This window comes from Cryptomeria japonica, chromosome 2 (assembly GCF_030272615.1).
Source record: "Cryptomeria japonica chromosome 2, Sugi_1.0, whole genome shotgun sequence".
NCBI lineage: Eukaryota > Viridiplantae > Streptophyta > Pinopsida > Cupressales > Cupressaceae > Cryptomeria > Cryptomeria japonica.
This window is the reverse complement of record NC_081406.1, coordinates 144,571,540-144,596,690: the sequence shown is the minus strand read 5'-3', so window position 1 is coordinate 144,596,690 and position 25,151 is coordinate 144,571,540. Positions and strand designations below refer to the sequence as shown.

General features: G+C 36.3%; 1 protein-coding gene across 2 annotated transcripts in view; it reads left to right on the top strand.

Annotated features, from left to right (window-relative positions):
* The window catches only part of LOC131071339 (zinc finger protein BRUTUS), a 60,206-nt gene that overhangs the window by 23,266 nt on the left and 11,789 nt on the right, over positions 1–25,151 (top strand). Inside the window, exons 2-9 of one of the 2 annotated variants that reach the window (XM_058007129.2) lie at positions 3,150–3,203; positions 12,537–12,758; positions 21,589–21,783; positions 21,888–22,285; positions 22,449–22,686; positions 22,806–22,974; positions 23,427–24,692; positions 24,921–25,092. In XM_058007129.2, coding sequence (XP_057863112.2) covers positions 3,189–3,203; positions 12,537–12,758; positions 21,589–21,783; positions 21,888–22,285; positions 22,449–22,686; positions 22,806–22,974; positions 23,427–24,692; positions 24,921–25,092 — 2,675 coding nt within the window. In that variant the 5' untranslated portion in view covers positions 3,150–3,188. The remainder of the gene's footprint in view (positions 1–3,149; positions 3,204–12,536; positions 12,759–21,588; positions 21,784–21,887; positions 22,286–22,448; positions 22,687–22,805; positions 22,975–23,426; positions 24,693–24,920; positions 25,093–25,151) is intronic. The other variant, XM_058007128.2, reaches the window with a different exon arrangement.

The following is a 25,151-nucleotide window of genomic DNA, read 5'->3' as shown; positions in this document are numbered from 1 at the left end:
TAGCCAGTGACAAGAGGGGACCCCATTTGCAATAGGGCTATGTGTGAAAACGTCACAACAGGTCCCTTATTATTTCGTATTTCTTTGCTTTTTTTTTTCCCTTTGTTGGACCTTTCTAGGTTTCTCTTCCTAGAGCTTTCTATATAAATTGCTCTCTTGAGTCCCATTGACCTGCTTTTGGTCATTGGTGGACGTCCATTAATATAATTTCTTTCTTTCTTCTCTCAAAGTGTGACTAGTGGCTTCTAGAACATGCTAAAACAAACAGTTTGGCTGAAAATAACTTAGATCAGCAGCCTATCATAGGTGTGGATTAACACTCCAATGATTGGATCACTTGGGCCATCCCACCCAACAATCTATTAGAGGTCTGAATTAATTGAATCTTGAAGAGAGGGTGTCACACCTGTTGAAGTCCTTTGAAATCTCCCTCTCACAGGTAGCAGCCTGCTCCGTACATAGGTCGGAAGATTTCAGATTATATGCTCTCATACTGTGTAATTTATTCAGACCATGGTAGGCAGATTTTTTCACTCAAGAAATTTATTCCCAAAACTAGTTAGCTTAAAGCACAAAAACTTCAATAAAAAAAATCTCTGACCATGCTAATCTACATACACATCCTGCTGAAAATTTGAACAGCCAATACACAGTCTTGAACTTTCTTCAAACCTGTAGCTGTCTTCTAATTAAATATGAAAAGAAATATACTGCTCCTGAATTAAATTTAAAATAGAGAATCTATATACATCATTATAAACATTAGAATAATGTGTCCTTTAAATAGACAAGTGCACTAAGAACCAATTTAAGAGAGACTAGATGAGGTGTTAAGTAAATCTCAAGTGAAGCTTACAATGGACTAAGTTACATCCACAAGTAAGTCAAGTCTCAAATACTTAACCGGTAAGCTAATCTCAAACAAGCCCCCGTACATAGCTGTGCTGTATTTTCCTTTATAATTCTGTCCTCTCCATTCTGATCTCTCTGTTGTGCCATCACTTCGAGAACACTAGTTGAGATACTCAAGGTATAAACTTTTAACAGAATGATGTACATAGGCTTGCCTGATGCAAGTTTGTTCAACAATTTCATTTGTAGATTCTCATGAACACCTTAGAGGTCCAAAATTGTCTTTAGGTATTGCTTTCTTTTTGAAAATTAAGCTTGAAGCAACTCCATAGCTACAGTTGCTATGACCTTTTTCAGAGGTGCAGCATGATCTTTCACCTTGCCCTATTTTGTTACGGTTATCATCCTTGTTATCACATTCACCACTCCCTTCATTGCCTCTAATGGGTGATTTCCTCAGGGTGATGTGAATGTTACAAGATGTCTTGTTCATTCTGACATAGGAAACCAGTTGTTTATGGGCGCAAATGGTATGATTCACACCACTTGACTCTCAAAATTGACAACAGTATTAGTTGATCAGGCAAATGGTAAACACTTATTTCTGAAGGCTCCCTTACTATCTTGGATTTGCAATTGCATTCCATATTTTGGTGTGCAGATGACCCCTTTGTTCCGTCTTTTGTGTAATTGTGCTTGTCAAGGTTGCAAGTATGCTGCATTTATTTGCGCATTCTAAAACATTGGTATCACATAATTGGTGTCACCTATAAACATGAGTTTTATTTCAATTTTTTCAGCATCAATAATGTGCAATGTAGAAACAAAATTGAGAATCCCGATAACCAATTTTACATCTATAAGCCACTTTCATATGTTTATATGTATGTAGGCATGTGTGTGTGTGTGTGGTTGTTTGTATTCTTTTGTTGGGTCACAAGGGACTTGAGAGACAAATCTCGTTGAATGCTACAATTAAGATATTATGAGAAACTGACACATAGACATGTCCAATTGAGATTCTTTCTATGCTCTGGAAATTTTAAAAGCATTGGGATGGAGTGTGTTATTTTAGGCTTTTAGCATTCTCTTTACCAATACAATCTGTAGTGTTAGCATATCTATATGCTAGCAGTTGCAATTTTATCCGCTTTGATTTTAGTAAATGTGCATTTATGATCATACTGGAAAATCTTGGACTTGGCAATAACTTGGACCCAAAATATTTTAGAACATGGAACTAGGCAAAAGCTTGGGAGAAAGCTCAGCAATAAGTTGGCAAATTTATTGAACACTAAAAGGTTTAATAAATTTTAAAAATGTTCTTCAAAAACATGCATATTACTAAATTTATGTACATATTGCTAATTTTCTTGATATATAGATCAAAGTTAGAGTTCAATTTAGCACATACCTGAAATATGCAGCAGCACAACCACAAAATATCCCACGTTTTTGTGAGAGTGACATAGCTGTAAAAACCTTTTGATTTTGTGGCACAAGCCCTTAACACAGTCAAGGCAATCAGCAGACCTCACACAAGTGTTGTTGAATAAAACATCACCTGGAAAAAATAAAAAAGTTGTCAGGAAATGCACTTTCTTAGCTGTTGCTGATTTTTCCCCCAAATTGTGAGTTTTTCCAGAGTTTCAAGTGAGTATAAATAAAAAATGCATGGTGATTTTTCATAATTACTTGGCGGTGACTACTACTGCGAGTTACTTGCTGCCTGATTCAGCTTGTAATTATTCATCAGTCAGGCAATTAATCCCTGTGGTTTGCATCTTTGTTTATAATATGAGAAGATGTGAAAGGAAATCTGGCTTTCAATGCCATTCATTTATGACTTTCTGATTCAGCTTGCAATTATTTGTGAGGCAGGCGAGTAGTTGCAGTGGTTTGTATCATTGTTTATGATATGGGAAGGTGTGCAAAAGGAAATCTGGCTTTTATTGCCATTTTCATTCTTTGTTATATAGTAGAAATCTGGGTTCAACAATTTCTGTGTGCCAATTTTAAAAGCAGTCTTCAAAATAGACTACTTCCCCAAAAAACATAGTTCATCTTCTCAATGGATGCGAGAATCTAATCATTTTTGCTTTAAATCTTTGTCCAAATGGTATTGTCATTCATAAAACTTAAAGAGTTATAAACTTAAAGAGTTATATATTATTGCCATGTCATGTATTTTCCCTTACTCAAACTTTGAGCATTTCTCCTTCAATCATGTTTTTTAATATTACTGTTATGCTTGGGTGAGGCATTTTAGTAAAACATTTCACATTTATCATATGCAGGATAAATATGTTTGAACTTAAGAAGATTCCAGAGAAGGAATGCATTTATTATTGGTGAAGAATCCTTCCATCAATCTCGATGAAGTTGCTATCTCAAATTCTCTACTTACTGGGAACTCCTCCATTAATTAATTTCTATTTCACCATGCAACTTAGGATGGAAAAACTGCAAAAAAAAAACATGGGTTGTGGAAATACCTATTTAAGACAGTAGATTATGTTATGGACACAATTGAAAAAAAATTGTGACTTCATGAAGTGCTGCTTGCTAGTTGCTCTTTAAAGAAATCTGCCTGGAACTTAGCTTACTTCTGTATTACTTTTTGCCACTTATTCTTTGACATCAAGTTTAAATAATTTTCTAATAATCTTGTATTGTAGATGGAACTGAATGATTTTCTCCACGTCCATGAAATATGGGAAAGAAATGTTTTCTTCTTATTGCTGCGCTGAAGGAAAATCAATAGTTCTGTTGATGGTGTTTGTAATTCTGTATCTTCTGTCTTTCATGCTTATATCATCTTGCTGCAGCCCAATAAGTAATATTGCTTTGGTAGATGCCATAAAGCTTCCTATGAAAATATCCAGAAGCATGATGCAGTTCACTGGCTTATGTTGGCAATGATATAGTTGTCATCTCTCAACAAAAGTGCTCAAACCTCTTCTACTAATCATCTTCTTTTGTGTTATTCCTGAAATCTTCATTTGATGCATGGTTACAAGACATGCAAAGACTCGCCCAAACATGTTGAGTCCTAAGGTGGTTATGGTCTACTAAGGCTTAGAGATTCGAGCCCCAGGTACTGGATGAGTCTGGTCAGACTTGCTGAATCTAGTTAGTCTTGCCTCTGAGAGTCAAGTTTGAAAATTCAGAAAAAAAGGAATAAAAAATTTGAAACATTCAAATGCAGAAGTGTGAAATTCAAGCATTTTTTGAAGGGTTTGGAGGACTCTTGGAGTTTGGTTAAAAAATAATAAAATTATGAAAAATGGCACACACCGTGAAGGTCTATGTGGTCTCATAGGCTACCCTTGAATCCCTCTGGAATGTCATGCCTTGAACCCAGTGAGGTGCTGCTGCACCGAAATCACAGGCAGTTTTAAATAGCAAAAAATGAAAATTATTTTGGGTCATGCTGGATGTAAAGAAAAACTTTTCTCCTTTTGACTTTTTAGTTTTTTACCAATTAAGTCCCAAGCAATTGAATCACATTTATGCATCTGGTTTGTTGGGTCAATTCCTAACCTAAGTAATGCTTGTATGGTTGTTGCAACCTTGGCAGACTTGTTTGAGATACAAATGCATGACTCCACATAGAGCTAGCATTGCTGGGCTGAGTTATACACACATCTTTCGACTACAGTTCATGACTCCATGTTGTTTGTTCCTACACATCAACTCAGTTTTATAGAAGATGAGCCTATAAAGAACGAGTTTATGTATTACGTATTGCTGAAAGCAAAGTGTAGGAACAAACAAAATGGAACTTGCACTTCATTTACACTCCACTTTTGCCATGAAATCACAAATTTGAAACATTTTGTGTTCTATAAAGCAAAATCCTCTATTTTTAATTTCAAAATCCTTTATTTTTAATTCCAAAATCCAAACTTTATTTGACTCCCAATCTTAAATGGAAAGTTTTCATCATAATAATCTAAGTTATCTGTTATGGTATTGGTTCAGGTTTGCAGGTTTGAGCAATTTTTTTTTGTTTTTGTGTGTATGTGTTGGCTTTGTTTTGGGATTATCCATACAAAAACATATAAAAATTAGAAATATATACATACATGTAGCGATAATTATGTTCAAAATATACCACACATAGCGTCATGTATTATATATTATATAATAAACAAAACCATCATAAGAATAAAAAATATTACATTGTCATTTAGTCAAACTCAAATGTCATGATAATATGTTAAAATTTAAAAATAATAATGCCAAGTGTCAACAATTAGCTATCATTGATAAAAAACATATGGGTCTTCAAAAATATCATCATCACAATCCATCTTAGGTGATGTAGGTACTGGTAGATTAGAAGAACTACAAATAGTGGCATTGGCACTAGTGGTAGGACTTTCATGCTTTTTTTTTCTTTTATTATTTATTGAAATAAGACTCTCATGCTTGCCAGTTGGATCATCATCAACATCAACATCAAGTGCAACAAAGTGGTTAGTGGAAGCATACAAGTCAATATGCTTTGGCTTGATATCCCACTTCCTTGTGTCCCCATCCTTGTAGTCACTTAGTTTGTGTGTAAGAAGTTGCGAGTTTGAATGCAAATGCACCAAGTCCTATACCTTTTTTGGGTGTAGTCAGTTGCACTTCATTGAGTGGATGAAAGAGTATGCGTTCCAATTCCTCTTGAATGCAGATGAGCTAGCAACCTAAAAGACAAATTTAGAGTTAAAGAATTACAAAATTTAAAATTTAAATTTAGAAATTAAATTAAAATAAAATTTAAAAGATAAAAGATTTTTTTTATAAAACTTATTTGGGATAAAATTTGATAGCAAGAGGTTGTACGTGTTGTGAATGATTGGCCATGGAAGTACCAACAACTATGAGCATCGACCTTATACTCGTCTCAAAGAGCATCAATGCTAAATTTGCTGGACTGTGCAAAATCCATGAACTCAACCTTCGCTATGTCCTGCATATCACAATCAATGAAGAGTCTATGAAGTGCTACCTTGTACCCTTGATTGACATCACCATCTCTATATGGGGCAACTCTTGTTGATACAAAAAGGAACACAACATTATAATATTTGGGAATCAAGGCAAAGGCAAGATTTAGCGAAGTGGTCATTTTGTTCCATCTTTCTTCAATGATTTTGACTAGTTGTTTGAAGAAAGTTTCTTGAAGATCTCGTTCTATTGCATTTATGATGGATTTCATCTCCTCAATTTTTGAGTTGATGCCATCATATGTCTCACTCAAACAAGGCCTATCCGTGTCAATATAACGGATCATGCTCAATATGGGCCTAGTGAAACTAAGGAGATACTCAACACGATCCCATTAAATGTCATTTAGAATTGTGTTCTTAACCTTTGCTGCCTTGGTAATTCTAGATTGCCTCCATATGGACCAATTTGGGTTGATGACCATGTTAGAAAGCGCCTCACAACACAATTGTGTTGGAGGTAAAATGAGTCTCACTAACCTATTTGAAAATCAAAATGAAATATTTTTTAACAAAAATTAAACTTAAATAAATATCAAAAAGTTTACTTACCTTTAACAGCTCCAGTTTCAAGAATGTTTTAAATATGCTTTGTGACATGATGGTTGGTGATGAACATTTGGATCTCTTTGGTCTTAGCATATTGTTTGATCCAATCAATTATGGTGTCTAAGGTGTCCAAAAAATGTGTGAATAATGCACCTCAATCAATAACCTAGCCGCTCTACAATTTTAGGCATTGTCTGTTATAACTTACATGACATTTCGAGGGTCCACTTCCTCAATGGCTTGACATTTCAAGGGTCCACTTCCTCAATGGCTTGACAAAGAATGTTAACAATAAATGCACCATCCTTCACCTCTCCTTCACAATCTATTGCTCTCAAAAACATTAATTTTTTAGGGGACACTGCAATTACATTGATCAATGGTTGATTTCTTGCATCTTTCCATCCTTCAAAACTGACAAAAGCCCTTGTTTTTGTTGGTGTTGGAAATAAGCCAAACCCGGACCAATGATGGACTGGTCCAAGAGGGGCCAGTAACTCAGTGGTAGAGCACTCCAGCAGCGTATGGAAGGTCCTAGGTTCGAGTCCTAGCTGGTCCATGTCTCAACATGGTGTCAGAGCTAGGTCCAGGCTAGGAGCCCCAAGCACATGAGAGGTGTGGCTTAAGGGGGGGTGTTGGTGTTGGAAATAAGCCACACCTGGACCGATGATGGACTGGTCCAAGAGGGGCCAGTAGCTCAGTGGTAGAGCACTCTGTGTTGGAAATAAGCCACACCTGGACCGATGATGGACTGGTCCAAGGGGGGCCAGTAGCTCAGTGGTAGAGCACTCCAACAGTGTATGGAAGGTCCTAGGTTCGAGTCCTAGCTGGTCCATGTCTCAACAGTTTTTGCCTGCAAATCTCTTATGGGATTCAAGGAATCTACAAATTTCCCCTCTGTTTCCAATAAGGTGCCACACACCTCATAATCGGGGCCCTTGTACCTTTTGGAATCTCAGTAATTGCTTTTACTATTTTTTGCTAATATGGTGAGCAAACAACATGAATGCCAATCCATTCTCATATAGACATCTCACTATTTGCTGATTAGCATTCTCTCAAGAACCGTTTTGAAATGCCTTTTCTAACGGTCCCTTTGATCTCTTATGTGTATAGGCCGTAGGTTGTTCTTCAAGTGTGGATAAAAATGGTTGGCTCTCCTTAGAAGGCAATGGAGGGGGCTTCATCCCTTGAGATCCTTTCTTTAACAAAGGATAATGTGATTTACGGTCTGCCTCTTGATCTACTTTTTCGTGCTCATCAATATATGCCAAGGCTTGTGATTTTGGAATGTCGTTACCATCTTTGCTTGAGAAAGATTTGATGCCTTTTCTAGGGATCTTGCACAAATGGCCTTTCACTTGATTGTATGAGCTTGAATATCTAGTATTACATTCACTACAAATCCAGACATTATCCCACCACCTGGAAGCTGATGTACCATTTCAACATTTCCAAAGGGGAGAGTTTGGGTATGTTTTGAAGGTGGTTCTTGAAAACAAAACAAGAGAGTTCATTTGTGAAAAAAAATATGCAAGAAATAAAAAAAACAAAATCTGGAAAAAAAACCTAACTCTTTTGAAGAAATCTTTCTCCACAGTCTCATTGGCAACAAGTGCAAAACAAAAACTTGAAAAAAAACCTACCTCTTTTGAAGAAATCTTTCTCTACAGTCTCCTTGGCAACAAGTGCACTCTTGCAAATGCATAGGGATAGTGAATCAACCAGTTTGGAATGTTCACTGATCAATCTTAAAACTCTATTCATGCGATGGAAAACAAGAAAAAGTTAAGCAATGATGAATAATATTTTTGTTCTTCATTCACAATAGGTGAAACAAGTTTGTTTGTCTTTTAGATGTGTTCTACAACACATTTTATGGTCTGGGGGGGGCGCAAATTGCACTTAATTTTTTTTTTTTGTGGTTGAAAAGCTGAAATTCATCAGCTGGGCCGGTTACCTACCAAATTTGTCCCAGGTTCACCTGAGATGGACTTGCAGGCGGACTGAATGTGGACCCAAACTTAGGCTAGATTGGATTCGAACCTAGGAGCTACAGGTTGTGGATCGGTAACATAGATATTGATCAATGAATAAAAAATCATCTTAAAGTATTATTTTGTTGAACATTGCAACCTCTTTATACATGCTGGATATGTTCTTGGATTTGATTGACACCTAGATGACATTGAGCTTAGCAGTGCACTTTAAATTAAAGATTCTCTAGCATGCCAATAAAAACATCTGCACATAAGAGTTGGAGCTTGTCCACGATAGAATATGAACCTCCTTGTCGTTAAGCATGCCTTCTATGATGCAAGATTGGGTCTCTCTTGTCATTCGTCACCTTTGGTAATCCTACTTGTACATATTCACTGGTGATGGAGATATCTTTGTCTTCTGCTAAAACCTCATTGGAAACTTTGATCCAGACAAAAGTTCTAGTTCAAACAAAAAATGGATGTTGTCTTGCAGTGGCATGCATCCCTTGAGAATGATCACTATATTAAATTCTATGACTAGAAAAAAGTGCTTTGAACTCCATAACATGTTGCTAGTGACATCATTCATTTGTGGAAGAGTCATAACATGGCAGTGGGTGGCTTGATTAGGATGGTCAATGATTGTGACTCAAAAGTGTCCCAAATTTTTAGTATATCATGTTAAATAACCCTTTTAAATTTGGGCTTAACAGGCTCCAATTTGTCTTTATGTTACAACTTACAACTTGTTCACAATATTTTTGAATGCAATTAAAATATTTATTACGTTATGGTTTAACACCTTATTAAATATTTTATTCAACATAATAATCATATCTGCTAAAGCTATAACAACTCTAAAACTACTAAATTGAAATAAGCACTTAAACATTTCACTTCTCGTCTTGGCACAGGTACAGCAAATCATTTAAGAAACCTGTCCCATAATTGTCTGTCCTGATAAATGCTGTTGCAGCTCACTTGTCTTTGCGTCCCATGTGTAGCTCTCATGCAGTTAGGCTCCCTGTTGTCAAAATTAGTCATTCTACAAGTCAAAACACTTCAATCAATTCCTTCTTAGTAAGGAAAACTATCAAATGGTCCTTTCATAGTTTGTTCTAGAATGCTTTGAGCACGTGTTTTATGCATAGGTAATCGGCTGTTTCAACCACTCCATTTAGCATCCGATGGCTATGCTTATGTGAAATATATCACCATTGGAAAGGAATGAACATATACTAAAAATGGCAAAATCTTCTACTATTATGCAAGTGCCACCAAACAAATTGATTGTCTACTTTCGAGATTCTTTGGGTTCTGAGTGCACTTAATGTAAATTGAATTGGCAGTCATGTCAAGTTTGTCACATGGTCAAATCATGAAAATTTAATGAACTGGTCACTTGCGTGTTTCTTTTAGTGCATTCCTGTGATCATGTTATGAAAATAATTTTGTTTTGTCATAACATTTTTAGGGAAAATGAGAATTTAAATATTGCAGGAAGCACTTGATACTACAAATAGGGTGAAATTGTAATGTAAATGGATGGAAACACTCTATAATTGGCTAAAAATACCCGTGAATATCTGAAGAGTGACTTCTTGTAGATAGCTGAGATATTTGCAGCAAATGTCTACAATAAATTTCTGTGATTTAGGAACAGATTGCCTTATTAGGTAAAGTGTTAATTACTATTATTATAGGTTAAAAAGTTTGCCATATGGCTGTGATAATTTGCTGTAGAATAGAATGATTTTCTCATAGAAGAAACCAGGTTTCTTGTTAAAGTTGAGTTTCTATTATTTCTCGTTTTAATTTGCCGTAGATGAAGTAAAATAAAAATATCCAAAAGTATTCCCCCTCTTTTCTTTGCACTGTATAATGTAGTTTCCACTTATGATTAATAAATGATGCCCAATGATGGGGGAAAGATCTTAATTGTTTAATGTTATTATTTGCATTTTTTGAACTGAAAACACTTATTTCTGCTGTCCCTGTCCTGGAGTCTTTGTGCAAAGTAGTGTAATCTAGAATAGGAATGGTTAACATGTTTTTTTAACAGTGTTCTTCCTCAATAATTTTGTGCACCTTTTGTATTTAGCATGTCACTACTTTTGACTAATAGCCAAGATCTATTATATTCTTTGCACTGGAGGTCAATTCACAAAAGGCAATAAAATTTTTATGTTTATAATTAGTTCTCGGCACTTCACATTAATTTTTATCAAGATCTCTTGAAGAAACCAAATCAAGGTTTCTCTATTTTGTATGTTCTGCTTCCACAGGGAGTGATAACAATAGTGTTAATTAGAACAGGAATGTTATCACACATTTGTCGGATGCATTTTTCCATAATTTTCTCTTGTTGTTTGTACTGAGCACATCTTTGCTTGGCTATGAATAGAAGGACCTGTTAAAAAGCTTTGCAGTGGAGATTGTATGTTTCAGAAAGCAATGGAGTTTTTAATTTCATAATTAGCTCCTAGCTCTTCACTTCAACTGTGCTATGATTTCTTTAAAAATAAATTATGGACAGTCTCAGTTAGTTCAGTGAGACTTATTTAATGGAGAAAGAGGAGTCTATCATACACATTGCTAATGGTTCAGAGTTCAGACATTATAAAAGATGATTCCTGTACATGAGTGGTGGTGTATGTTAAACTAATTAAAGTATAAATTTAGTGTGTGCAATTAACCAATTAACTATCTAGATTGTTATAGACAGACTTATAGCCACAATTGAATTATCCACACATAATCCCAGTCAATCACTGAAAAGTCCATATTGAGAGGATCTGTGCAAGCTTGAGTTGGACCAATGAAGTTAAAAATACAATCTTCAATCTGCTAGCCTATCCGATTTGGTTAAGCTAGTTAGATATGCAACCATATATTTTGATATTGATCTAATATCATTAATATCTTTAAAAAATCCATAATCAACCTGCTTTTCTTGGCATTGTCTTATCATTGGAAGTTTTGAACTAATGAAATTTATCTATTCAACAAAATAACCCTTGGATGAGAACTGTATTTCTTAACAGTGTTTTATCATTGGAGGTTTTGAACTAATGAAGTTTATCTATTCAGTGGTTTAACCCTTGGACGAGCACTGTATTTTGAATAATCATCAGCCTTATTGGGAATAAACCTATCATTTATTACCTCATCCATTGGCTTGTCAAATGCCACATTCTTTTCATGTGCTCACATTGACCTGGTTTGCATATAAATTGGTGTCATTATTGCATCCTTGTCATTTTGTGCAACAGCCATTGTGTATTGGACTAAAAACTAGTAGAGATAAACAGAGTTAGAAAAAATTGTTTTAATACATGAAAATTGGAAACCAAAATAGCCCCTTAAATGGCTGAGTTTTGGAGGACCTAGTTTGATTAAAAGAAACACAGAAGAAAATGGGAAAATGGCCATAAATAATGACAAAATTGTTTTGCCTGCAGAAATTGTGAATTGGGGCAGGTCATTGAGTTCCTTGCTTCTAGGGGCTTCTGGTATGTGTTGTCTTATGTGTAAAATGAGAGGGACACTGAATGATAAATCTTATTGTGGACATGTCTCTGAAAACCTGCTTCCTTCGCTTTGTCCAGTCTCATTATCAATACAATAAAACACAAGTGCACACATGGCCTTTGCAAATTTAGTTCCCTGAAAAGGAATCATTTTTTTCTGGTCAGATAAGAAGTTCCAAATATCCTTGCCATCGAATCAAATAAATTATTTTAGCACAGATTCTATGTCTATATGAAATTATTGAAAAATAACATTTTTATTTTCTTTTAAGCTTTTAAGTTTATTATTTACCAGTTGAAGTCTAGCAAAATTTTGCTATGACACAGTTGTTTCCATGTTATAGATATATGCTTTCTATTTAGAGTAGTGAATTATATGAAACCAAAGCTACTGCTGTAAATATTATATCATTGTACATTAGATGTTGCCATAATTTTCTGCTTTATGACTACTATATAAGTAAATATCTTCCTTCGATACGCATAATGAAGATATTTTAGAGATTATATTTCTATGCTTTACACCATGAATTATATAACAACTGCATCAGTATGAGATGTGAGTAAATAGCTTTCTTATCTCTTCTTTGACAGTTGGCTTCTCTTTGTTGTGTTTGACACAGGTAATCTTTCCAGCTCTTGATTCACGTGTAAAGAATGTTGCACGGACATATTCTTTGGAGCACAAAGGGGAAAGTGATTTGTTTGATCAGGTATTTGAACTCTTAAATTCAGCACTGAAAGACAACCACAATGGTTCTCTGAAGTTACGCCGGGAGCTTGTTTGCTGCACAGAAGCTATTCAGACATCTCTTTGTCAACATATGTCGAAAGAAGCAGAGCAGGTATGAGTTTTTCTCTATAGTACATTTACTTATTAATTATTATCAAATATCTGAAGTGGGCCTTTTTAATTGAAAATTCTGCATCAAAACATGAGGCTGCTGCTTGGTTTTAACTATGCTACGTTTGTAAAAGAAAACAGGTGTTCTAGTTCCTGTTTCAATGTGTATGTTAGACATAGGCTTTTCTTCTTATTGCCATACAGATTTCAAGACTCCGGAGCCATTTTTTGTATCCTGAACATTATCCTGGTTACAAGCTCTGCCTAAATTTTAATTTCGTTTATTGGTTTTTGTTCATGTAATATCATCCCGGTTACAAGCTCTGCCTAAATTTTAATTTCCTTTATTGGTTTCTGTACATGTAATGTCTGTAATAACAAGTTGTTTATTCCCTGACAAGATTTCCTTCTACCCTTATTCTCTTCTATGCTATTGTCCTTGTCTTGCCGATTTTAGTTCCTTGAAACTATGGAGGGGACTGCCTGTATCATCTTTCCTATCATAGATCTATATGAAATCAATTCAGAAAATTCAAAATATCATATGATACTGAATGCAAGTTGTATATATATTTTTTTAAAGAAAGGGGTAAAAACTTTATTAATAATCAGAAACAAGCATTACATAAGAAAACTAGAGCCTCAAAGCTCCAGAAGAGAACAACAAACCCAACCAGTTATCGTCCAGCTTTATAACTATCCATATCCTCAGCAAAGATCTTATGCAAGTCTTGACAGTGATTAGGGGAAAGATGCTCCCAACCCTCAACTTTCCAATCATCACCATGTTCCGAAGCCCACTTAGCCAAACAATCAGCTGCTCTATTCCATTCACGAGTAATGTGGATGAAATACACCTTCTCCATCATAGCACTAATTTGCAAAATTTGGTGCATGATCCCTGCCAACTACCAATTAATCCCACTCACCTTCTGCTCAATCAACAGATTAACAATAATCTACGAATCCGATTTGCAGATAACCTTATGCCACCCCAACTCATATGCACGCTCCAAGGCATAGAAAATTTCTAATCCCTCCTTAAAATTATTAGACTGCTGCCCTTTATGCACTGAAAAGAAGAAAACCACACCCCCCATACGATCCCTACCAACATCCCCAATCCTAGCAGGACTCGGATTACCTTGAGAGGAGCCATCAGTGTTAATCTTAATGGATTCATCCTGAGGGGGCAACCATCTTCCCACCCTTTGAACCACCTTCTTAGCACGTCTACCTCTCCTGACACAATTTGAGACAAGAGACATCTCTTGCAAACCCAACCTACTCACAATATCAACCTCTCCTCTATCCAGAGGAAAATTCACCTCACTTTTAGCTTCCACCGGCTCCTGGATTATTCCAATGATTCTATTCCACACTTGCTGAACTAACAGTCTGACTTCCCTAAAGATCCTCCTACTCCTCTCTAGCCAGATCTGCCAAAGTATGAAAATAGGCCCTATGTGCTAGACAGTCTGGAGAAAAGAGGACAAAATAGGAGGCCTACCCAAACTGCTCCAAAACTCCACCAAAGAATCTGTGTGAACACAAGGGTGCTTCCACACCCCCCACCAGTAATGTCAGAGCAGCAACGAGAAAGGGCATCTGAAGAACAGGTGTGAAGAATCCTCCTCTCCATTACCACACAAAACACGCAAGTTGTATATATTTATTGTATTGTTAAGTAAAAATTAAAAAAGAGACCACCAGCCACAAAGATTAGCAAAAAAAAAATCCTCCCAAGGCCCCTAAGGAATGAATCAATAGAGAGACAAAGCTGATACTCCCAACTCTCGAAGCAGAAATTTGAGCAAGGTGAGATCAGGAAATTATCACAAATCACTGTCATATGTTAATTTTCCTGATTTCAAATTTGCAATAATTTCCTTATCTCACCTTATGCAAATTTGAGATCAGGAAATTTAACATATGATGAGGAAATTATCGCAAATTTGAGAAATCATTATCTTCAATCCTCCTTGAACACCGAGCTTGAAGGGGCCTTAAATATAAACTCAAGAGAGGCCTAGTGCAGATTGTTCTGTCATCCTAGAAGCTTGCCTTATCGTGCTTTCTAAAATCCCATCTCAATAGGGTTCAGTGACATATAATACAGTAGTGAGGTTGTTCCAAATCAGAGTTCCTTTGAGGTTGATCTGGACTGTTGAAATCCTTTTTTTTGAGAATCTTGCTTGGGAGAGCCTCTGATTTGGTATTCTTCATTTGATAAGCACTTTTATTTTAGGCTTAACCAGAGTAAATTGTGTTTGTCGAAGCAAAAATTTGTTTTCTTCGCATGGCTTTTATGTATGAAATTCATCAGGCTTTGGTTAATGTTAATCATTATAGAGTTCAGTGCAAATTATGACTTATTAAGCTTCAAAGGGCTATCTAGTTCATAAAACCCAACAATTGTTAATTGTAGGATGGAATTTGAATAGGGGTCAAACACCTAACTAATGCTATATCCAAGGACTACAGGCGGTTAGTTTGAATTGCTAATAAGAATTGGTCATGAGACGTTAATATTTTTTTTAGATATAATATTGGGGTTCTATTAGGGGGCCTGGTCCCAACATAGACAAGCAACAACCTCTACCTATACCATACTAACCTTCCATTTATACTATTTAACATGGCAATGAATTAAGAGAAGGCTAACAACATAAGAAACCCCTATAGACAGGCATAGCTGTGCCTATTAGACCAGATCACAACATAGTATAACATAAACAAAACCAGGCAGAGGTTGCATGGTGCCATCACAAAATCGAGACAATGCAGACACTACCCACCTATTGAGACCAGACCTTGGTGGAGGGAACTTCCATCTTTCCTGTTCATGAGAATTGACCCTATTGCCAGACACATTGATAGTTTCCACAGGCAGCATTTCGGGTCCACAAGCCACATTGAGACTATGATATCTGATGTCTTTAAGCAACTTTGTGTAATGCAGGGCATAAGTGACCCTTCATCTCTAGAATCGGCAGAGAATAGCCACTTGCTTCTTTGAGAATCCCTTTGTGATAAGTGACGATTAGATTTTTCATTTTTCAGTACAAGTTTTAAGCTTAGTTACTGGATTGGAATCGGAATTGGGTACAGGTACGTGGGTATGGTAGGTTGATATGGGAAAAAAAACAAATGAGAGTTAGGTAGGTTCTAGGTATGTTCATATAAAAAACATATTAAAATCATAAATATATACTGTTTTTATCTAATTTATATACTATATTTTAAATTTAATATTTATCACAAAATTATGCCAATTTATATTAAAACACAGTATGATAAAAAATTAAAATATATTATGAATTTATGATCAATATTATATTCACGTAATGATAAAAACAATGCAAATCCTCACTATATAAATTTGTATTAGTATAATAAATATTATAAATTAGAAAACAGTTTATAAAATTATGCACAATACATATTAAGATATTAGGTTATATATAGTCACATTTTGATATATCTGTGTACCTGGAAATGCATCGTTTTCCTGCTGATTTGGTAAACATAGGGGTCAAGTCATTACTATAGGCATGTAGGGATCTTAAATGCTTCAAGGAGCTTGCTATCCATCTTATGCCCAGCCTCCTGCCATGGTTGGGTATGCTGAGTTGGCATCAGCTCCCCTGCCACCTTGTCATCCTTCCTATCTATATTTATGATGAATTCTTCTACACAAGCACTAATTTACCGATTTTCCACTGCCTTTTTTAGCTTCTGCAAAAATTCATTGTTATTGAACCCCTTGACCTCATAGTGCCATTGTCATTAGTCCCATCCAATCCTAGCACAACCTTATCATCTTGAGAGACTGTGGAGAAGAACAATAAAAAATACTTTAAGCCAATGATCTGATACTCATCCATACCTAAGGGGATCCTTGTTAAAGCCTTTCCTTGTAATCAAACCACAAGCTAATAAACCACCTATACCATAACATAATTCCAAATGCAAGCTATATAGACAGGAAATGGCAACTGAAATCAGGACACAGCCATCCATATAACAGACATCCTGTTGTTTGCTTGTACCAATCACCTAATTGGGCTAAGGAAATACAATAAATGATTGATATTATATGCTTTAAGTAGTTTATTAACTCTATGAACATTAAACCTCCTAGCCACCTTTTAAACAATACAATGCACACCATTCACTCCTCCACTTAACTTTAGGGGGGCCGATCTTTATTTAGCATTTACACTAAATTCGCCCAATCACTAACATTTTCATTTTGTTGATGTGAAATCATTTTGGAACACTCCTTGATTACTTATGCAATGCATTATAGTCACCCAACCAAATTTGACTATCCTATCTCTTCTAGGATCCCACCTAGTCTAGCTAATGAACTACCTTGTTTTGTTTTGTATAGCAATGCCTTTTGACCCCCAATCAATTTTGTCAATCGACTCAATATCTCATCTAGTATCCCATATAGTTTCCAGTTAGGGCAGTCTTTCTTTTGAACTGCTTGCATTACCATCTTGGAGTCTGCTAATTCTGTTCTTCCTAGATTCTAGTTATGTTTCCTTATTGGTTTTCTTCCTTAAATGCTTAGAACTTGCCATAATCATTTCACTATCCACAAAACCTGCACCTACTTTGCCCTAGTTGCCTTTTGATTACCATCAATGTTTATTTTTAATCTTTTTGTGGTGGTAATCAGGTTGTATTTCTATTCTGGTTCTCTACTGTTACACATAACATTTACCTGGTATAGCTATCTACATTTGTATAAGAGTTTTAAGGTATTTGGAACCATTGCTGAGTGGAATTTCCTTGGGTATGCATACATTTCTATTATAAATACCTATGTTGCTGATTCTGGTATGGTATGGGGCTCAGTACATCAGTACAGGGAATTTTTTTTGGGTATGGTATGACTGTATAATATAAGATATAAAATCAGCGATACTCATATTTAAATACCTTCTAATTTGCAAAAAAAGAACTCATAAATTCATAATTTAGTGACTTGTCGAATGTTAGTAGTAAATACACAATAAAAATTACAATCAATATTTAATAATCTTCATGTTGCTATTTATTTGAACCACAGTGAGTTACAATGCCAGTTCCATTAGCCATGTCATACATCAAAGTTGCCTTATTCAAAGAGATTTTTGGCAAGTTGTGTGATAATAACATGTGTAAGTCAGCACACTCAAGAGTTAGATCCCTATTCTGCATCACACCCTCATTGTAATCAAGTTTCTTATGTGACGAGATCTTGATTACTAGTGAGGGTCTGGAGTGGAGATCCTGATAGGGTTGAGGGGTAACTTCTAAACTGCACAAACCTTTTTGCCTTTTGGTGCACACCATTTTCACAATTTTATCACCTAAGAATGTAATTAGGTGTTTGGATCTTTTTTGTTTATAAAAATGTTCCAAAAAAATGATTTTTGATTTTTTTTTTCTTTGGGTGGCTTTTGGGTCTCTTTGGTTTTGCCTAGGTTCAGCCAGGGTCTTGTGGGTCCTGTTTTGAAGGGAACCCAAGGTGAGACCCTGAGTGAACCCAAGCAGAACCTAGTGGGAATCCACGATTCCACAGTGCTCAGATCCTAGGCGGTATCCTAGTGAACCCAAGAAACTCACAAGTAACCCAAGGTGCTCGGGTGGAACCTGGGCGGAACCTGAGCTGCTTCTGTCCCAGAACCAGTACTTGGATTGGGACATGGGGGAAGGAGTACCCTGCAACATGGATAAATACAGGCCAAGTTGTCAGAAAAGAAAGATTTGAGATTTTCTAGAAAATTTGTAAATGGTACGCAGTCTTGGCACAGTGGCCGATTAAGTTTTAAAGGAGACAATTGGAAGTTGTAATAAATAAGGGAGTGCAGCATTGTTCTCAGAATGAACTCATTAATCAGAGGAAATATGTAATGTCCCCTAGTTAGTTATGCCTTAAGATTTAAACCAAATTTACCCAAATCTAAAATAAGTTAAGTTTATGGGAAATACCTCTGTTTACTGTTTTCCTGCATAAAAACCAGAGAGCATATATATTAAACGATACTTACTAAAACTAAAACACATACTAAAAAGTATATTGAGTGATGTACATCTTAACGTATTAATTGCCATTAGTGTGAGATCTATTAGACAAATTCAGATTGTTATATTTGTTAGGTACAGTCTGATTTGTTAGATAAAGTCAGATTGTAGATTAGTTGCTCTTCTTAATTATCCAATTCTTTATTACACTAGCACAGGCCAGTTGGATAGGGTGTCCAAGAAACCATCCCTCCTAGGCCCAAGGCCAGAATACCATATCCCCCTTGGCTACATATGGCAGGTGTTAGGCATCCATCATGGAGTGCCGTACCCAGTGAGGTGTTCTATCGCCGTTCCCCCTCATCACAACCACCATCTCTCCTTAAGCCCAAGAGCAGATGCTTCACCCCTCTTGGCTCCATGTGGCAGGTGTTAAGAATCCATCATTGAGTGGCGTACCCAACGAGGTGTTCTATCGCCGTTCCCTCTCATCCAACCACCTCTCTTAAGCCCAAGAGCAGATGCTCCACCCCTCTTGGCTCCATGTGGCAGGGGTTAGGCATCCACCATGGAGTGGTGTACTTCAGAGAGGATCCCATATTAAACAATAATATGCATATGGCAGGTGTTAGGCATCAATCATGGAGTGCCGTACCCAGCGAGGTGTTCTATCGCCGTTCCCCCTCATCACAACCACCATCTCTCCTTAAGCCGAAGAGCAGCAGGTGCTTCCCCCTCTTGGCTCCATGTGGCAGGTGTTAAGAATCCATCATTGAGTGGCGTACCCAACGAGGTGTTCTATCACCGTTCCCTCTCATCCAACCACCTCTCTTAAGCCCAAGAGCAGATGCTCCACCCCTCTTGGCTCCATGTGGCAGGGGTTAGGCATCCACCATGGAGTGGTGTACTTCAGAGAGGATCCCATATTAAACAATAATATGCAGTTGATTTGATTAATTAAACAATTTCATAAGATGATAATTTCCATTGTAGAGTTACATCAATTTACTGTTAGTATCCTCATATTTATCACATCCTTATTTATCAGTGATAGCTTAGTTTATTGTGTTATATCAGATCAGATTACACTTATTTATCAGATTTATGATAAACTAAATTCAATCCGTTATATTATCCCATTTTTTATATTAACGGCATTATAGAATTCATCATCATCACATTCGTATTCCTCATTATGACATTGTATTTGATTATATTCATTAACTGATTTCAGTATTAAATGTTATTTACTGATCATTTATCAGATGATTGATTGTATTATTAAATCCTATTCACTGTGGATGATCATTTACCAGATAATTGTTGCATTATCAGATTGTAGTGATGGCGTCATTGTGTATATATTTCTGGGTATGACTAGGGTAATACAGAATCCATACCTTTGCCGTGTTCGGTCTGATGGGGGCAGCTCCTTTATCGACCCCTCTTCTCTTTTCTGTTTCCCGCGTGTCTCCAAATTGACAGGGTGTGGGGTATTTATCCTACCCCATCATGGTGGAAAGCCACGATTCTCTCTATTAGGTAACGCCCCTTTTTGCAAGTGTCACTACCTTCTCATCTAGTGGGGCCCTCCATAATCTGATTTGGAGTCTATGGAATTATTTCATATAGATGCTTATTGTGTCTGGGGGAATTCGATCAAACAAATAATATATATTTTAATACAAAAACATCACTTAATATTATTAAGGTATATAATATAATGTATATTATATGATTAATGCATCATTTTTAATATAATGTACATTGTTAATAATATCATTCAATATATATAAAATGTAAATTGATAATATAATATAATATAATATCATTTTTAATATCAATGTAATATAATATAATCTTAACATGATTTTAGCATATTATATGATAAAATTTATATTAATTATTTCTACTATTAATATGGGGACAGGACAAAATATGTTTGAAAATTACAAACAACTCCACAATGGTTGTAGGCTTCCCTATTTACGATTGAGCCTTTTCTTAAGCTGGATTTCTCTTGTTTGGCCTTAGAGTATTATTGTATTCTTCAACTTGCAGTGAGATCAGTACTTTGTGTTCTTCAAAGGTGTCTTTTCTGAGAAGTCTCCTGCATCGGCCATCTTCTGCTCCCTGTTTCCCTTGCAGTCCATGTTCACATGGTTAGTTGCATTTTGTAATAACATGGTTGGTGTTCACCTGCTTCTGATTTACAGTCTTTAATTATTTTTAAAATGTCTTAAAGAGTTTATTTTCTTAGTTAGTTTTTTAGCTCTTAGGGTTCTTTTTAGCCGAGTACTTTTCTACAGTAATATGATGTACTCTAAAGTTCCATTCTCCTCTGGTCACTCATAGGCATTATTATAGTTTCATTCTTTCTTCGCTAGCTGGGCTCCCTCTTGGGGGGACTTTTATTTTTTGGGGTGCCTCCTCTTGGAAAACATCTTGAGTATTGCTCATCTGTAATGGCAAGTAAATGAAACTTATGACAGTGGATTTGTTTTGCATTAGAATTAATTGAATTCTACTTAACTAGTGTCCAAGTGTGAGGGATATTTACTGGTTGGAAAGGTTAATTTTTGCTATTAGTATGAGAGTAGACTGCCAAACAAATTATAGTTTGAATCCATGTGGATTTTCCAGTGACTTGAACTTACTCTCAGAAGTGGGCATCTGTTTGCCTTTGTCAGGCACTGCCTATTTGTATGTAGACATGTCACCATTCAAGTGTTCAGAATCTCAGTTCTATCTCGTCTCTGCATGTAGAGTTAGTTTTTTGTAAACTCAGTCATATGTTTGACTGGATGCAGGTTTTCCCACTGCTTATACAACAATTTTCCTTTGAGGAGCAGGCTGCACTAGTGTGGCAGTTCATGTGCAGCATCCCTGTGAACCTGATGGAAGAGTTTCTTCCATGGCTTACTTCCTATCTTTCCTCTGATGAACGACAGGACATGATTAAGTGTATGAGAAAAATTGTTCCTGAGGAAAAGCTTCTTCAACAGGTAACCATGATAAACATATATATTGCAACTCCTTTGTCAATTGTTACTCTCAGGTTGTCTAATCGAAGTCATTTTCCTGACATGCTTCTCTTTTATTGATGAAGGTTGTGTTCACCTGGCTGAAAGAAAAGAGCTTGCTGGTTGATGTAGAAGAAGTATCTAGAGATGAGAGTAAAACAATGTCGTCTATTTCAGAAGGAATGTTGTCTTCTGAAGTTACCGCAACAGAAAATCAAATTGGACAATGTTCCAGTGTAAGGGAATGCTGTAAGATTAAATGCAAAAAGTCACATTCAGTTACAAATAATCATGTGGATAAGAATGCTGATGGGCTGGGTAAATTTCCAATTGATGAGATATTACATTGGCACAATGCTATCAGAAAGGAACTGAAAGAACTTGCAGAGGAAGCACACAAAATACAACTTTCAGGAGATTTTTCAAATTTGTCCTCTTTTAATGGTCGTTTAGAGTTACTTGCAGAAATTTGTATCTTTCATAGGTATATTGTTTGTAGCTCGGTATTTTGTGTAGAGAGATTATCTTTTATTTGAAGACAGAAAACTTGTACTGGATATTAAAAAGTGCTTGCTACTTATTCTGACAATTCCTTTTGTTCTGTATATCCTTTTAGCTTATCAATGAGGGTGGCCTCTTGTTTTCAGTGTTGCAGAGGACAAGATTATATTTCCAGCTGTTGATCAGAAGGTTAAAAGGGGCATGTCCTTTGCGTATGAGCATGCCAAAGAAGAAAGTCAATTCGATGATTTGCGTCAACTTATAGAAAGCATTCAAAATGCTGGAGCCAGCTCAAGTACATCAGAATTTCATGAGAAGCTTTGTGCACGGGCTGACCAAATATTAGAAACCATTGAGCAGCATTTTCTTAGTGAGGAGCATGAGGTGTGTTTTAGTTTCTTTGCATCTTGTAAGAGCTGCATAGTTTCTGTTATTCTGGATCTGTCAATCACTGGCTAGAGTTATGAGTTTTAAATTTTAATTATTATTGTCATCTTATATAGGTTATTCCTCTTGCACGCGAGCACTGTAGTGTGACAGAGCAACGTGTTCTTTTATACCAAAGTTTACGAGTAATGCCTCTGAAATCGTTAGAACGTGTCCTACCATGGATTGTGGGAATGTTACAGGAAGAGGAGGCAAAAAATATGCTTCAGAATATACGTCTAGCAGGTTTGTTATTGGAAGTTGCATCATATTTTTCCATATCAAAAATAAGATTTCCTGGGCATGGTGTGGAATCAATTGATTTTGGAAAGCACATATGATTAGAATATCATTCTTTATATGGCAGGCTTAGGGTGTATTGTCACTTTTGTGTAATATAGTGGATAGAATTTTTTCAATATCATTTGATTGTTGTTAATTAGTGATAAACTATTATGTTTTAATGAGCAATCAAAATATGAGTGCAGAATTCCATTTCTTACTTGAAATTGGATATAACTATACGAAGTTCTTCAGATGATGAGATTTTCTTCTCTGTAACAATTGACACATTAATTTGGTCCGGAGTTGAATCTAATGACAAATCTGTTTGATATTTTCTATATTGATTTATTAACAAATATCAGTTTATTGATGTATCTGAAGGGTGTTGCTTTTTATGATGTTTTATGATGCAGCTCCTGCTTCTGATATGGCCCTAGTCACATTGTTTTCTGGCTGGGCATGTAAAGGACGCCCACAAAATATGTCTAGATCAGGGAGATTCCAGTGTATATCTTCAAATTGTTCAAATGATTGCCATGTTAAAAGGATTAGTGAAATGGGGTTAGGCACAAACGAAAACTGTGGTATTTGTTGCATTGTGTCAGATAATAGAGGTGATCATTCCACAGAGATTTCTGAAAGGCCACTCAAACGGCCTCATTATGGAAGAACAGAGAGAGAGGATGATATTTCTGATCAAAGCACCTTGGAAGATGCTACATGTTTATCAGTAACCTCACATGCAAGGCAGCCTTGCTGTGTTCCTGGTCTGGGAGTAACTAGTAACAACCTAGGAGTAGGAACGATTTCTTCAGGAAGGAACTTACGTGCCCTTTCCTTCAATTCTCCAGTTACTCCCTCCCTAAGTTCGAGTTTGTTTGGTTTTGGAACTGATATTGGCTCATATGACATGGGTCAAGCACCCAAGCCGATTGATCATATATTTCAGTTTCACAAGGCCATTCGAAAAGATCTTGAATATTTGGATGTTGAGTCAGCAAAGCTTACAGATTGCGATGAGACATTTCTTCGACACTTCTGTGGACGCTTCCGTCTGCTGTGGGGGCTTTATCGTGCTCATAGTAATGCAGAAGATGAGATTGTCTTTCCAGCCTTAGAGGCCAAAGAGTCTCTTCATAATGTTAGCCATTCATATACTATTGACCACAAGCAAGAGGAGCAACTTTTTGATGATATTTCTTGTGTCCTTTCAGAACTCTCACAGTTGCATGATGATTTGACAGGGAATGACAATCTTTCAAATGTTGGTGGGAAAGAGACGTGTTTGCATCGCTATCAACCTGGGGATTGGATACAGAAGCATCAAGATCTGGCTGCAAAGCTTCAACGCATGTGCAAATCAATACGAGTTGCATTAGATCAACATGTGTTCCGAGAAGAGTTGGAATTATGGCCATTGTTTGACAGTCATTTTACTGTAGAAGAACAGGACAAGATTGTAGGACGCATAATAGGGACCACTGGTGCAGAAGTGCTGCAGTCAATGCTGCCATGGGTGACAAGCGTTCTCACCCAAGAAGAACAGAACACGATGATGGATACATGGCGGCAGGCAACTAAAAATACAATGTTTGATGAATGGCTTAGTGCTTGGTGGAAAGAATCACCATCTTCTCAGGAAACGCTTTCCTTAGAGGAACAACCTCAACCACCTTCAGGTATCTGATTCATTGCATAATGCAGTTGGTAACTTCTCTAGAGTGTCACATCTGATCTAACTTTTAGACGCTAAATAAATCAGAAATAATTCTTAGAGGAAATTCATCATTTTAAAATTTTCTACATATTAAGTTCATTATGCTTAGTCAATTTATGAAACTTATAAATGTAAAGCTTCAAGTTATAATATTGTTTCTTCTTCTTATTAATGCATTGTATGGGTACAGGGCAAACTATCCATGAATGTTTTGAGAAAGGAACCCAGAAGTTCAAGCCTGGGTGGAAGGACATTTTTAGAATGAATCAGAATGAGCTTGAATCTGCGATAAGGAAGGTGTCAAGTGATGCTTCTCTGGATCCACGCCAAAAAGCATATCTTATTCAGAACCTCATGACAAGGTTGGTTTTGCTTGTTTCACTCCCTGTGTTTTCTTGGTCTCTTATTTGTATCTTATTGT